Raw genomic sequence first — 14,319 nt, 5'->3', positions numbered from 1 at the left:
GAGAGTTAAATTCGAAGCCGCAAGACGAGGACCTGAGAACTTCAGAAAATTATAGAACCTGTCGCAGCAGTACTGGAACGCACTGTACTATAACTCCGGTTGAGAGATGAGAGATACAAAAAGGTCCATATAACTTGAGTGGAATGATGATGATGTTTGATGAGGTTGTCGATCTTGACCTATTGATTAGGGGAAATGTTTATCCATAGGTTGATGCCAAGAATCAGGTGCACCCGGCCCCACTTAATCTAATGCTAACCGTATACGGCTAATACATTATGTATTTACTACTTAATTCAATATGTGCACGTGACGGTATTCCCTATCTTATCGCGCCAATCCACCCTTACGCTAAGCTACATTTGGCAATTTTATTACTGTATTAGGAAAGTTGATTACTATATGTAGTTTAGCGTCAAATTTACAACAATGCGGGTAAACTTCCCGCGTCCAACTGTCCCTATTTTAGGGTTGACTGAGAACATCTCATAATGTTGCACCTCGCTTTCTCTGCACTCCTAGAGACACCGTTCTCTTTCGAGCATTAGGACAGATTCAATTGTACAGATGCCGGCATCTACGTCACAACGCCATTGCGCGTTCGTTTTGGCTGCTCTTCTTCTTCTGGTTTATTCAGGAGCGGCTGAAGGTTCATACAAAGGAACCTCTGTCGGAGAGCTCACAGCTCCCGAGATTGAAATCAAGTTGCAAGTACGGACTCGATATCCCATGAGCTGGTGAAAAAGATAAATAGGTCACTCGGGTTTTATAGCTGAATGAATAATTGAACTAGGAATGCCCTCTCGTTCGGGAACTGAACGCGCATAAACTTGCGACCAGCCCTGAAACCGCCAGCTTCACCTCCCAAATATTTGCTGTGCTCTTCCCTGGCAGTCCAGCAGTCAACGCTATATTAGCTACATTTTACATCTCAGGACCACCTAGTGCGCTCCGTGTATATGGAATCTGGCCCAAACTCGCACTAACAAATACTATCAGATTTCCTCCTTGCATTATGTCCCCCAAACATCGACCCTTCCTCACTTTCTGTAATGGTTGCATTTGCGGTAGGCGGGCTCCTCGGTGACACTCTCTTTCATCTTCTGCCGGAGATTTTCTTAGGCGAAGATTCACCAGAACATGTCCGTTTCGTCCTCGTTGAACCAAATAAAAACTTGCTCCTGGGGCTTGCTATCCTTGTAGGATTCTTGACTTTTGTGGCCATGGACAAGGCAATCCGTATCGCTACTAGGGAGGGGAGTGGGCATGATAATAGCCACACCCACATGCATGTAGTAGAAGATAGCGTCGCAATAGCCTCTAGCTCCACAACCGCCAACGGGAACCCCCAAGGCGAGCTAAAGAAGCGCAAGAGAGACACGAAAACTGAAAACACCAGCATGTCGAATAATGGGGATGAGAAGGAAATAAGCCCTAGCGTCAAGCTAGGCGGGTATCTAAATTTAATCGCAGATTTCACACATAACATTACCGATGGTCTGGCCATATCCTCATCTTTCTACGCCTCACCAACCATCGGCGCAACAACTACCGTCGCCGTTTTCTTCCACGAAATTCCCCATGAGGTTGGAGACTTTGCCCTTCTCATCCAATCGGGGTTTTCCAAGCGGAAAGCCATGGGTGCGCAATTCGTCACTGCCGTTGGAGCATTTCTAGGAACTTTCATTGGCATTGCTGTTCAGGAGTTTGGCAATAGAGATGGAGCAGGAGTCACCTCAGACCCTGGCGCGATGTCGTTGCCGGCCGGAATCCTTGGCACAAGTTTAGCAGTGGGAGATCTGCTGCTTCCCTTCACTGCGGGAACATTTTTATACGTGGGCACAGTTGCGGTTATTCCTGAATTATTGGAGACGGGCAAGAATAAAGGGGAGGAGTTGAGGAAAACGGCAACGCAATTTGCTGCCATGGCAGCTGGAGCCGGGGTTATGCTTTGGTAAGTTTGATTGTGGGACTGTGTGCCAGTCTCTATTGCTTCTTACCAAGTTTTTTATGCCTAGGATATCATGGTCGTGAACAAGGACTACCCCCTGGAATCGACACGAAGAAATACCAGAGTGAGGGGAAACACGATAGTTAAGCTTCCTCCCATTATGAAATAGCACCGTTATTAAACTAAATTTCACGTCAATTTTGATCTACACTTGTCTAAATTGGACCTGGGAAAACGCCTCGGATTCCGTGTACGGAACCAGCGACTGTATATGAACGGTATGACTATGAATTTGAATTCATGAACCCGAATTTCTGGTTATTGTGTTAAAGAATATTCTAGATGACTTCAATCTTATTCGACTCGGTTCTCTAGGGTGAATAACAAAGCCCCGTCCCGCGTTAAAAGCCTTCAACCGGCACTTCGGTGGGATTACATTAATCGATCCAAGGGAGAGATATGCGGTATATCGCTCTCTTTAGATTCTGTTAACCCATTTTGCAAACCTGGAAGCTCTTCAGCAGTGCAGAACAAAATAGCTCTTCGACATAGACCTGAGATTCAGGACAGAGAGATGTATCAATGTGAACGGTGATAATTTCCTCGGAAATAGAAGTCTATTGGAAGTAACATCCACGGCCGTCCTCTCAGCTTGGTGCTCCAAGGTATATACATAGCAAAAAGCAAATTGAGTAGAAAGCAAAATGAGTAAATTAGAAGGCGGAGAAGAAATATATATATCAACGCCGAGCCAGCGCGTAGTCAATACAAGAAGTTTGAACCGTAAAACGATCCATGTATGGTATAATAGAGAAAACGAAAGACAAAGGGCACTTTATGTTTTAACACCTTAAAAGTATTGCACTGTGAGAATTACAGTTAACAAAAAGACCTCCTCCAATAAGAAAAAAAATTCAGCAGGTAGTAAATTATTAAATACGCAAAATGCAACGGAAAAATGATGTTGAAAAACACCACGACGATGAGTAAGAAATTGGGAGACGAATGAAAAGCTGTTCACTCATTATAATGGTACACCTGTGAAGAAAGCTATGTATTAGCAAAATGTGCTGCTGCATACGGTAATAATGTGTTCATTATATGAACAGTGGCTGGAAATGAGGAAACTCACGAAATAATTCGGCAATCCAAAGCATTGCCACCCTAGTCTTCGCGCCATTTTCGCGAATCCCTCCGTTTCCATCATGTGGTAAAATGGGAATGCTGGGAACATTGCGCCATCACGATGCACGTCTGCCTTTACCATCAGAGCCGTTCCGCCGACCCCGTCCAATGAGATAATTTTATTGACATCCCGATCTGGGGATTTGTCGGCTAGGTGAGCCATCAAAGTTCTATACGTTGGCAATTCCGCATATCCCTCCAGCATGATTTCGTCAGGGCCCATGGCATTTGCTATTTCCAATGACCGCGGACTGTCTATCCAGGAATTGTAATCGTATGGTCGTGTGTCCATCTCTTTCGTTTCGGGATTGTGGAAACGTTGGTAGCAATTAGGTACGATAACAGGTTTACCGTGTTTCGTTAGGTCTTGAATTAGGGTTTCCGGAGTCTCAACAATATCGGCGTCAAGCCAAAGAACCCAAGATGTAGACGGGTCCAGAGTTGTAAAAAGAAGACTGTTCCGTGCTTTGCTCATGGCTTCACGTCGTATCTTTTGATTTTCAAATTTGTGTCGTTCCTTTTCGTCCTGGGAAACGATTGAGGGTTCGAAATCCTGTCGTAGGATAGTAATGCTGGCAAATCTACCGCCAAGGGGTCCCGATTGTGTGATCTTAATAGCAGATTGAAGTGCTGACGTTGCGGCATTGCCCTCGCGGGTTTTTGGAATAATGAACCCAAGAGAGATATATTGGCGCGGGTACGTAAGTTTGATCAAGTTATCCCAGTACTCCTGATAAAATCGAGCTAGAGGTGTAAGAATAAGTATCCATTCATGGTTTTCGACTGAGTTTCGCGTCACAGAATTGTTATTCATGTTATATAGGACAACGGGAGGACGTGCACGACGGCCATCAGCCTTGGTTGGACTAGCCTTTTGGAAGGGTTTGGAGGGAGGAGATAGAGGATTCTTAGCGGCATAGGTTGTTCGCTCTTGAAAGGAAGAGCTAGACGCCGCAGACGAAGGAGAAAAAATGAAGAAAATGAACCCGATTGTGAGTAGACCAGCTAGAATTAGAGTTATGGGATTCGTTCGTCGTAGCGTACGTGAGACGGCCATGGTGGCCTTTGGGGTGGCTAAGTAGCGGATGGGGTGTTCTATGCGTGGGAGAAGAAAACAGCACAAGGAAAATAAGAGATCTGGTTATTTCCGAAACTGAGCGCGATCCTTATCTATTACACGGCGGTTGTGGCGTCGAGGACATATTGAAGCAATCAAGGGGTTGATGTAATTAAGCCGCAGCCGTGGGGAACACAAGGGCGGCAACGCGGCGGGGAAATATCTAACAAGTAAAGAAAGAAAAAAGAACCTATTAAGGGGTTGTTCTGGTTGAACAAGCGAAGGAGGGACGTGGACCGAGGATGAGACTGATGCAGCTGATGGATGATGAAGAAGATGACAGGTGGTGGTGGCTTGGTGTTCGGGCTCTTTTCGATTGAGTCTCAAAACAATCGATCATCAAAACCGCAGAAGCTTAGCCGATCTAACTCGATCACTCAACAACAAGCACAAACAGGGTTATTCATTCTGAGTTCATATGCAAAACACAACAACTGATATCTGGACCACGGAGTAGATCACTTTTCATCCTCTCTATCCAGTATATTATTCAATATGCCAGCCACCTCTAGCAAAGATGTTTTCTAATCAAGCAGGATTACATTTCATTAACTAGCTATTAGAGCTTATGAATTCAAGCAAATTTTATCTAATTGAGCATTAAAAATTATATAATATTTTTTATTTCTCTCTAATCTATATTGTAGTTGAATCTTATATATGAATTCTTCATTATCAAAAGTTAATCTTTGCAGAAGAAGAATTTTTAGTTTAATGAATAATATTTATAAATAAAAGTAAATAATTAATTAAATAAGTTTTTTAAATTACAATTATATAGTTGAAAAATAATCAATTTATTTAATATAATTTATAAATGAATAAATTATTAAAAATTAAATAAATTTATTTTTATATTTAATTTAAATTATTTATATTTAATAATATTAAAATTAAAATATTTTTTTATTATATTATAAAAAGTTATAATTATTATATTTTAAATAATACTTATAAATATAATATAAATTATATAATTTTAAAAATATAAAATTAAATAATTATTTACTTAATAGATTAATATATAAAATAATAATTTTAATTATTTTTTTAATTAATTATTTTATATTAAATTTGATATTTAAATTTTTAATATTTCATTTTTTTATATATATTAAATATATTTTAGTATTACTTTTTTATAATAATAATATTAATTATTTTATATTTATAAATTTTAATAATTTAATTATATTTTTATATAAAAATTTAAATAAAATTTTTAAATCTTTAATTTATAATATTATTAAATTCAATTAATTAACTATTTTATTTATTAATATAATTAATAAAAATTATTTATTAGATAATTATAAAATTTAAAATAATTTAAAGTTGTTAAATTAATTAACTAAAAAATAAAAGTTTTAAATTATATATTTAATTATTAAATGATTTAATTTAATATAATTAAAATTATATATAAATTTTATTTAAATTTTATATTTAAATAAAATATATTTTAAAATTTAAATTATTTTTAAATAATTTTAATATTTTTATATTTAATTTAATTATAATTATAATAATAAAAATAATAATATTAAAGCTTTAAATAATATAAAATTAAATTTAATATTTATTTTATTTTATTTAAATAAAAATTAAAAATTAAAAATAATTAATAATATTTTTATAATTTAAAATATTTTAATTAAAAAGTTAAAAAATATTTAAAATTTAATAATAAATTTAATTAATTTATAAAATTACTATATTTTAATTAATTAAATTTTAAATTAAATTATATTAAATTAAAAATATTTTATTTTTATTTATTTAAATATTATAATTATTATAAGTATTATAAAACTTGATAATAAAATAAAAATTTATAAATTTAAATAACTATATATTTAATGAATATATTAAATAAAATAATAAAATTTTAAGTTTTATTTTTAATTAAATTTTCTATATATTAAAATTAAAATTTATATTTATTATATTTAAATTTATTTTACATTTACTTCTCTATTTTATTTATATTAAATATAAATAGATATAGTTTATTCTAATATATTAATTAATTTAAATACATTCACTTTTTTCTAATTTCTAAACTGTAGAAGCTTTACTCAGCTATAGCATTCACTATTAGTAAAAATTTTAGTAGAAGATACAGTTTTATTATAAAATCAATCTTATCAAAGTTGTATAAATTCTTTAACAGAATTATATACTCAGTAATTGCAGTCTTTAAGACTTTAAATCAAGTTTAAATAATTTTTATATTCTCACATTTATCTTAGTTATTATTATTGTTATGACTTCAATCTTGATGCTGATAAACAGATATTCAATTGTCAACTTTATAAGTTAATTCAATAAAATATTAAAATACTCTATGTAATAAAAGTCTGGAGAAGTCTCTATATATACTTCTATTCATTAGTAATTGCTATGCCATTGCTAGGCAGTTTTTGTAAGGTATTTGTTTACAAAGTAGTTGTTTACAGAGCTTGTTTCTAGGTTTTTACTATTACTCTTTTCAAACATGTCAGTTTTTGTAATCCAGTAGTCATACATTATCATAATGCAGTAGTCAGTGCTGTAGTCAACATCATCACAATTATAGCATCTGAAGTTGTGAGTCTGAAGCTTTGAATGATGTATCACTAGATATAACACTCAGTTCTTGCTAACGCGAAGGGGGATAGTAATGAAGATGATGAAATTTCATATACTATGAAGATAATTAACTGTATTTTCAACAAATGCTGACTGGGGAAAATTCTCATTTAGCTTAATTCAGCACTCATTCAACTATTCTATTCTCTTCAGCCTGGGTTAATTTAGTTGAATTTATATATAGATTCATATAAGCAGTTTAGCCATTAAATTGATAATTTATAGTAGAGAATGACATTTTAAATACATGTGCAACTTCATGAAATAAGAATATTTCTTGTTTTTTTAAAGCATTTATCATAAGTTCAAGCCTTCCCTCTTTTCAAAAAGAATTTGAAGTGTTTTTATTGCAAATTGATGGTATAATTGTGTGTTGAGATGAATAAGAAGTTAAATAAAATAATATTTTGAATTGATAATTCACTTATTTTGAAAATTACATTAACTAACTAGTTATGAATTAATTATGTTATTTACTAACTAGTTACTTGTAAAATAAAAAGACTGTACTTTTAATATTATAAAATTTAACAAAGTTAATAAATTTATTCAACAGTACTCTGAATTAGCTAGAGATTAAATTCTTATATATATAACTATTAGTAAGTTTATGAGAGGATTTATAACTCTTTTATAAGTGATATTTGATAAATAAAATATTTTATATAATTTTTAATAATGTCATTATAGCAACTTTAGTAATAATTATAGCTGAGAAAATAAACAGATTTAAGAATTATTATTAATGATAAAAATCAAACAATATAACTATATAAGTTTGATATATTATAACTGCAAAAAATATTTCAAAAAAAAAAAAAAAAACATCAAGATATATATAATTCATATATATAAATTGCTGATCATAAATAAGTGTAATAATTAAACACAATGTTACATGCACATGCTGGGGACTTGAAAGTATCCACCTTTATGTTGTATCAATCTATCACGAATAAATAATGCAAAATTGTCCTTACCCCGCAATTGATTCGATTCCCAACCTATCTCAAGTATCTCATCACTCCCTCAAAGGCCACCAACGCCATCGCGTTTGCCGGGAACGCCCTCAGAAAGCACGGCAGGAAACCCCGCCAGTATCCTCTCCACCCACTCTCTTTGCCTACTGCTATTGCTGCATCCCCCCATCGGTGAAACTTCCTTTCGCCGTCGCCCAGCTTCCCTCCCAACGGATCTGTCATTATTCGCTGCTTCACTACATCGGAAGGATACGATGTTATCCAAAACATCTGCGCCGACAGCCCACCCGCCCAAAAGTTAATGGCTGGAGTGGAAAGTTGGGTATGCTCTTTCATGAGTCGGGAGAAAATGTCATAAGAGCCCCACCAGAAGAAGAAAAACGAGCGGAACAGCAAAGTAGCGCAAAGCCCATGATAGAGCCCTGGGAGGCCATGTGCGCGAAGCTATGAAATATCATGATTAATCGGGACATTCAGGTCTTCAGGATGCATAGAGAGTGTAAAGGCTGAAGGGAAAAAAATTGAAAAAATAAAAAAAAAAAACACCCTCACAATCTTTGTTGCGCAATCAATCGGTCCGCTATATAAACGATTTCTCTTATCCGCCGCATACTGGACCTGCAGTCGTGCTTTGACATGTTCAACCGGTGCCGCTATGAAACTCACCGTCGAGCCCGCCATGACACCGGCAAGGCTGTGACCAAAGGTTGGTAGGCGGTCTGGAACTTCCTTTGAAGCAAAAGGTATTAGACGTCGTATTTGGTGGTTAGCAAAGACATGCTCAAAAAGGAGACGTCGATAAAGAGTCAACGATCCGAGCATCCTAGGTCAGAATTAGATGAGTCCGAGTGGAAATAGTCATAATGGGCACGCATCAGATGACTAACACAGAATCCATTACCATCCATCCCATCAAGGGTGGTGATGCCCCTTTGTACAAGGCTCTAATGCCCTCATTCCCTACAGTCTGTAGCAGACAGTCTAAGGGTCCCTTGAAATGCGTGGATTTTGTCGTCTGAAGCCGAACCTTGATTGTATCGAATCTGCACATTGATTGTCAGTCATTTGACACCACAGAAAATGAGTATGTAGAATAAGTTTTTGATTGTTAGTAACACAGATTTGGGATTAGAGAGAGAAAAATAATAATAATAATAATAATATTGACATACGGATGTCCAACTGCGTAAAATACCGAGCACAAAAGAATGACCCCGTTAGAACCCCAATAGCAATCGAGATTTTCAAACTTAACAGCAACAGCTGTATTTCAAAAATGACAAGCATCTCCAACCAGGAAAGTATCTTCCTCAATGGCCACATCGACATCTTAATTATGTCCCAGCAATTATATCGACATATCGTCAAAGAAAAGGGCTCGGATGCAGTCGCAAGTACGGAACCTACTCACCAATCAATTTCGCAATGCCAGAAAACCCACCGGCCACAAACCCGCTGTAATGCTGGTTCTCTCTTGGCTTCGCTGTCCCCGGTTTCCGAAAGGCGCTGCTAGTCCCTCCCTTACCTGCGATATCCCCTGCCCCCATCCCCCAGCCCCTAACCGACACTTCCAGCTACAGCAAAAGGTGGCAGATACGAATTGTTGTTCCTCGAAACACCGACAGCAGTGTAGATGCAGAAGGTCCTGAAACAAATTCATATAAGAGAATTCTTTCACTCGCACTTTTATTAATGGATCCTCAATTAGTTGAAACTGACGAGAAGACTCCAATCCGTTCGATACCAGGGGTTAAATTTCCAGCTCCAGCCTTGCAATTGATGCCCTGCAAACCAACCCTTGTTTTTAGAGCGTTATACTCCTCCGTAACTGAACATATATTTGGCAAGCAGCGACACTATCGGATATTAACCCACATTTTGCCTGTATATACTCCGTATATCTACTGAAATCATCCGTCTTGCTTCCATGGAGAAGTTTGATTTGTCTCGAGTAATTTTTTTTTTTTGGAGTTCAGGTTGTTCGGGCCTCGGGAGAAGCGCTCATATTTATGCAGATTTTATCATGTGATGCACAACATTTTTCCAGGCTCTTTTCAAGACAGACTTAAGATCTTTAAGAGCCAGAATTAAATACCATTTATATCCAAGAGTCGATTATCAGCATAGCAATTGATTCAATCTTACCAATCTTCAAAGATGGTATGCTGCGGGGATAGACTGCATCCATGGGAATTCTAAATTTGGCTGGATTCGGTTGCAAAAGCGTTGAACATCCGTCTGTGTGCCGGCGTTGGTGGAGCAGCAGCACGGCCATATTCTCTCTTTTGAAGGGTATGTCTGAACTTAGCAAGCAATATGTATGTTATGAGTTATTGGGTCAAAGGCGTAAGTTCTCTTAAAACTACGCATATCCTTCCCATCTAGCGGGAAAGGATAGCATTGAAAGTTTTCGAAATATTTCGCCCCCGTAACTATACGGAGCATATTTATCCCTTTATAATTCAAATTCACCCTGTGAGACCTAAGATAATCTCTAGGGCTAGGTACTACGGAATTCACCCAACACATCCACGTTCATCTTATCCTCTATTCCTCACCTTGATAGAGCTATGCAATCATCAATTCTCCCCAAACTCCTTGACGATGACGCATTCTATTATGTCATCGTCAAGAGCACCTGGTCATAATCAATACAGCGGCCTTCACCAAAAATCAGAGCTCCTTGATGAAACTTCCAACCTCTTCGTCCACCAACAGTACACCCAAGATAATCTGTGTGTCATTGGGGAAACGCCCTATAATCGACAAGTTCTGGCAGACATGCCTCGGCGAGCAAGAAGCATGGCCCCAGATGTGGACACAGGTTTCCAAAGTGCCAAGCATGCCTTTGAATTTCTGGAAGAGAGCTGGAGGTTTAGTTATGGCGCGTATGAACTTTTGCTACAAGACGCAATCCGGGGACTTTCAGATGCAGGGTGAGGCAAGGGATAGTGTCATAGGGTGCGGTTTTTTTTAACATGCAGGAAGCGGAGAGAGCTGGGATGGAGTTGGGCTGTGTTTGAGGTATAGAATTGTGAGCAATGTGGGTTTGGATGGACACTGTAGGTGTGGCTATGGTGATTGTGCGGGTACTACAGGAAGTTGGATTGTGTGTTAGGTGGAATGGGCGCCCACAACAGTGTTATTGGGGTCGATTCACTAGATTGGAGGCCAAAGCTTCTGACTGAGAAACCAATAGAGCTGGGGAAAGGGAGAAGCGGTATTTTACAACATGGATACGTTGATGGATGACAATGGTTCAATCTGCTTGAACGGGTCTGGGAGGAAGAATGGTTCCAATATAGACGATTGGGTATATGTTTAAACGAAACCCGAACGCAATTGGCTTATTTCATTGAGTTTGTTTATTCGAATGGCGACGAAATCGACCCACCATCTATAGAACTACAATATACGCACAAACTTAAGGATGTAGATGTATAGAGGCATACGTACGCACCCAGCGTCGGAGGCCGAGAATATGCGGGTTGTAATTATCCGGGTAGATATGCAGACAGATAAACGGACAACAGCAGGTAAATTCATCAGTAGTAAATACTGACCTAGTTAGATACACATCAATTGCACCCATCACCCCCTGCCAGCGAACAGTGAGAATCTGTAGAAGTGAATAGGGCAGACCGACTCAGCTGCCATTTCAAACTCAAAGCCAGGCAAGTCAGGAGGCTATGGGATGTTCATCGGAACTTCCTTCAGAATGGTCAGAGAGTATCCTGTTCAGCAACAGATGGGGATCGACGCGGTATTGAACGGTAAAAAGAAAAATGGATTCGCTGGAACCGTATTTTGATTGGGAGAGTGTGCGGACGTATAACTAATGATAAAATGTCTGTCCCTCGTGGAATATTTAAAGCAAGGATATATAGATAGCCGCCTAAGACTGCCCTCCCAGTCATCCCGGCACACGAGTGATACAAATCCTGGCAATGCCATAAGGATGATTATCTCTTTGGAATACAACGTCGTCCCTTTGGGAGCCTGGAGGATCAATGGTGGAATATAAAAGCGGTGAAGTTCGCTTCTAATAGACGACATCACAAGCCTCTGTGGTGTAGTTGGTTATCACGTGAGTCTCATATTCATAAAATATGATCAGGTAGCAATAACTATCAGAGCGATCTCAAGGCCGCCAGTTCGATCCTGGCCGGGGGCACCAGTGTGATTTTCGTTTTGATTTTCCCGCTTTTTGTTTAGATTAATTTCTTTTATTTTGTTTTCAAATCGTTCGGACTTACCGGCTGAAACATGGCGATGTGGGATCTGCAGTATCTTTGGTGTGAGGGTGGAGACATATGACGATAAAGGGACCCACGAGGCGGTACCAGTTGTTGAGTAGTTCCGAGGACAAGTTATGATGAACGGGGCAATGACTGCCGTGTTGCCAAACTGATTGGGTTGATGTGCAGTCTGCCAAAGGGTGGGTTTGATCGATGGATGACGGATGAAAAAAGGGGAACAGGAAACAATTAGGAGATAAATGTGGAGAAGACGAAACGAAACATTTTTAAACTTCAAGCTATGTTTTACATGCAGTGGGATTTTGAATACGGTGGAGAGAGTAACATTGTTGCCGTTGCTGATCTGCATGAATATCTAGAGATGAATCAAGAATCCAATGTGTAAGAACGAATCTTAGGATCAAATAGGCGCCTATATGTTCACGTACACACGTAAATTGACATGGATGAAATTGAAACAAAAGTACACCGAAGTACAAAAGCGAGGGTATACGCAACTCAGAAGGAAATCAATGCAGCTAACTGTCAGACAAAAAGCGAGGGATGGAGAAGAGAGCTCATAATACTTGATCATAGCCGGAGGGAATAATATCAAAGATGTTAGGCAAGGGAAACAGAGGTGTAAAGGGAGACAACTCATGATGGATCAGGTCATTTGCTTGTGCATCAGGAATCCGAATGTATGCAGTTCTAGATGAGCAGTCAGGTCAAAGTAGGGGACTAGGCGGAGGATACAAATAAATATGCAAAAAAAAAAAAGCCACCCTCCTGTTTATCCCTATCCCTTCCCTTTTGTCTGTAGGCTTTTGCTCTAATATTCCTGTTTGTTTTTTGCAGAATATAATGGATGGAAGTGTTTTCGTCATTTTCGTCACGTTACGCAAGCTATGGAGTGCCCAGCTCCCATAACTGGTACGTGGTAACCAAAATCACAGATACTCAAGGCGACACAGAGCAGAAAGAAATCAAGATGACATATTGGTGCTATGCGTCAGCAATTGGACTGGCTTCTCTATATTCGATTTCTGTTCGCTCTTTCATTTTGGAAAGCAAATCGAGAGAGTAGACGTGGAGTTGGCCTGAAGTTGGCGCGGTTTACGAAGCAACTTGATTTAAAGGCAAGGGAGCCCCTCTGAGACGCTGCGGTGGTGCAGGCTGGTAGTCCGTGTTGGTAGCAAGGAATCAGAGACTGTTGTCTCCATGACTACAATACTTTATTCTCCTTCCTCGAGGAGTCTTGGGACCCCAACCTCTCCGAGTCCTGCTGAATGAGCTTCTCGACCAATTTTTGCGGAGATACAGTCCCAGAGCAATCTGGGGAATTGGCACTCCCAGCATCGAAATAACCGCCCTTGTTCTCCTCCTCCAACGCTAGAGGCGTAACGGGCCCAGGACTGCCAAGCGGATCAAGTCGTGGTTTTGAAGGTTTCATGCTGGCACTCGATGACGAGTTGCGAGGGTTGAGGGAGACACCTGCAACGAAATCGCAGTATTGGCGCAGGGCATCTCGGGAGCCGGGGGGGATTCGATATGGTTGTGTGGGACGTTGTTGAAGGGGTGATGGAGGTCTATGGGAGTTATTTGAGGTAGATTGGTAGACCGCCGGGTGGAAGCGTGGCAGATTGCCCAGGTGGATGTGCTGTTTCGGTTTGGGTGACACACGGGAGTGGGAAAAGGAGGGAGGAGAAGAATTGGGCCGGAGAGAGGGAGACATGTTTTGAGAAAGCGGGTTGCGAGTATATGTATGAGATAGTCGAGGGATCACTCAACATGACGCCTCACTGTTGAGGAACAGCAGGTCTGGTGAAAGCGCTTGCTTTTTGGGAAGTCAGACGGTTAGAAAGATGTAAGAGGTTGGTTTGTATTGGAAATGCCTCGAATTTGGCCGACAAATTGGGGAGATTATAAGACGTCTTGGGTGGGAGAAGTCAAAAGATGTTGAAACTTAAAAAACTCCGGTGTTGGTCAGAAGGAGGAGGAAGAAGACGAGATCGATAATGGACGAAAATTCAGTTAATATAATTAATAAAAACCTAAAGGAATGAAGGGAAGAAAGATATATATGGATGGGACTATGAAGTAGAAAAGAGGGGAACGCCGGCAACCAGGGGATAGCGAGGGCCTTTTTTAATAGTTAATCCCCCTTAACACTAACTTTAAGCTGAGAAGATAAGTACATAAGCCGAGAAAACAAGT

The 14,319-nt window shown here is 38.8% G+C and overlaps 5 protein-coding genes and 1 non-coding gene across 6 annotated transcripts; 3 read left to right on the top strand and 3 right to left on the bottom strand.

Moving 5' to 3' along the window:
* Window positions 1-567: 567 nt before the first annotated feature.
* On the top strand, window positions 568-1,958 carry PAAG_03803 (ZIP Zinc transporter; the record flags this gene model as incomplete). Its single annotated transcript, XM_002794164.2, has 3 exons — window positions 568-711; window positions 794-944; window positions 1,000-1,958. The coding sequence occupies 3 exons, from the start codon at window positions 568-570 to the stop codon at window positions 1,956-1,958; spliced, it is 1,254 nt and encodes a 417-aa protein (XP_002794210.2).
* A 1,010-nt stretch (window positions 1,959-2,968) lies between these two features.
* PAAG_03802 (alpha-1,6 mannosyltransferase subunit (Mnn9)) lies at window positions 2,969-4,193 on the bottom strand (the record flags this gene model as incomplete). Its single annotated transcript, XM_002794163.1, has 2 exons — window positions 2,969-2,989; window positions 3,084-4,193. The coding sequence occupies 2 exons, from the start codon at window positions 4,191-4,193 to the stop codon at window positions 2,969-2,971; spliced, it is 1,131 nt and encodes a 376-aa protein (XP_002794209.1).
* A 3,695-nt stretch (window positions 4,194-7,888) lies between these two features.
* On the bottom strand, window positions 7,889-9,411 carry PAAG_03801 (mitochondrial carrier protein; the record flags this gene model as incomplete). Its single annotated transcript, XM_015845070.1, has 4 exons — window positions 7,889-8,308; window positions 8,417-8,687; window positions 8,752-8,907; window positions 9,272-9,411. The coding sequence occupies 4 exons, from the start codon at window positions 9,409-9,411 to the stop codon at window positions 7,889-7,891; spliced, it is 987 nt and encodes a 328-aa protein (XP_015702159.1).
* A 1,057-nt stretch (window positions 9,412-10,468) lies between these two features.
* On the top strand, window positions 10,469-11,675 carry PAAG_03800 (hypothetical protein; the record flags this gene model as incomplete). Its single annotated transcript, XM_015845069.1, has 6 exons — window positions 10,469-10,800; window positions 10,849-10,888; window positions 10,967-11,014; window positions 11,064-11,177; window positions 11,301-11,400; window positions 11,500-11,675. The coding sequence occupies 6 exons, from the start codon at window positions 10,469-10,471 to the stop codon at window positions 11,673-11,675; spliced, it is 810 nt and encodes a 269-aa protein (XP_015702158.1).
* A 250-nt stretch (window positions 11,676-11,925) lies between these two features.
* Window positions 11,926-12,038, top strand: PAAG_11753. Its single transcript has one exon. It is a non-coding gene; the product is annotated as a tRNA-Met (tRNA).
* Window positions 12,039-13,327: 1,289 nt separating this feature from the next.
* PAAG_03798 (hypothetical protein) lies at window positions 13,328-13,837 on the bottom strand (the record flags this gene model as incomplete). Its single annotated transcript, XM_002794159.1, has 1 exon — window positions 13,328-13,837. One exon carries the CDS (start codon window positions 13,835-13,837, stop codon window positions 13,328-13,330), a length of 510 nt encoding a protein of 169 aa, XP_002794205.1.
* Between the last annotated feature and the right edge of the window lie 482 nt (window positions 13,838-14,319).

The sequence above is a fragment of the Paracoccidioides lutzii genome (assembly GCF_000150705.2).
Source record: "Paracoccidioides lutzii Pb01 unplaced genomic scaffold supercont2.9, whole genome shotgun sequence".
NCBI lineage: Eukaryota > Fungi > Ascomycota > Eurotiomycetes > Onygenales > Ajellomycetaceae > Paracoccidioides > Paracoccidioides lutzii.
The sequence above is the reverse complement of the archived record's forward strand: the minus strand, read 5'-3'. Positions and strand labels throughout refer to the sequence as shown.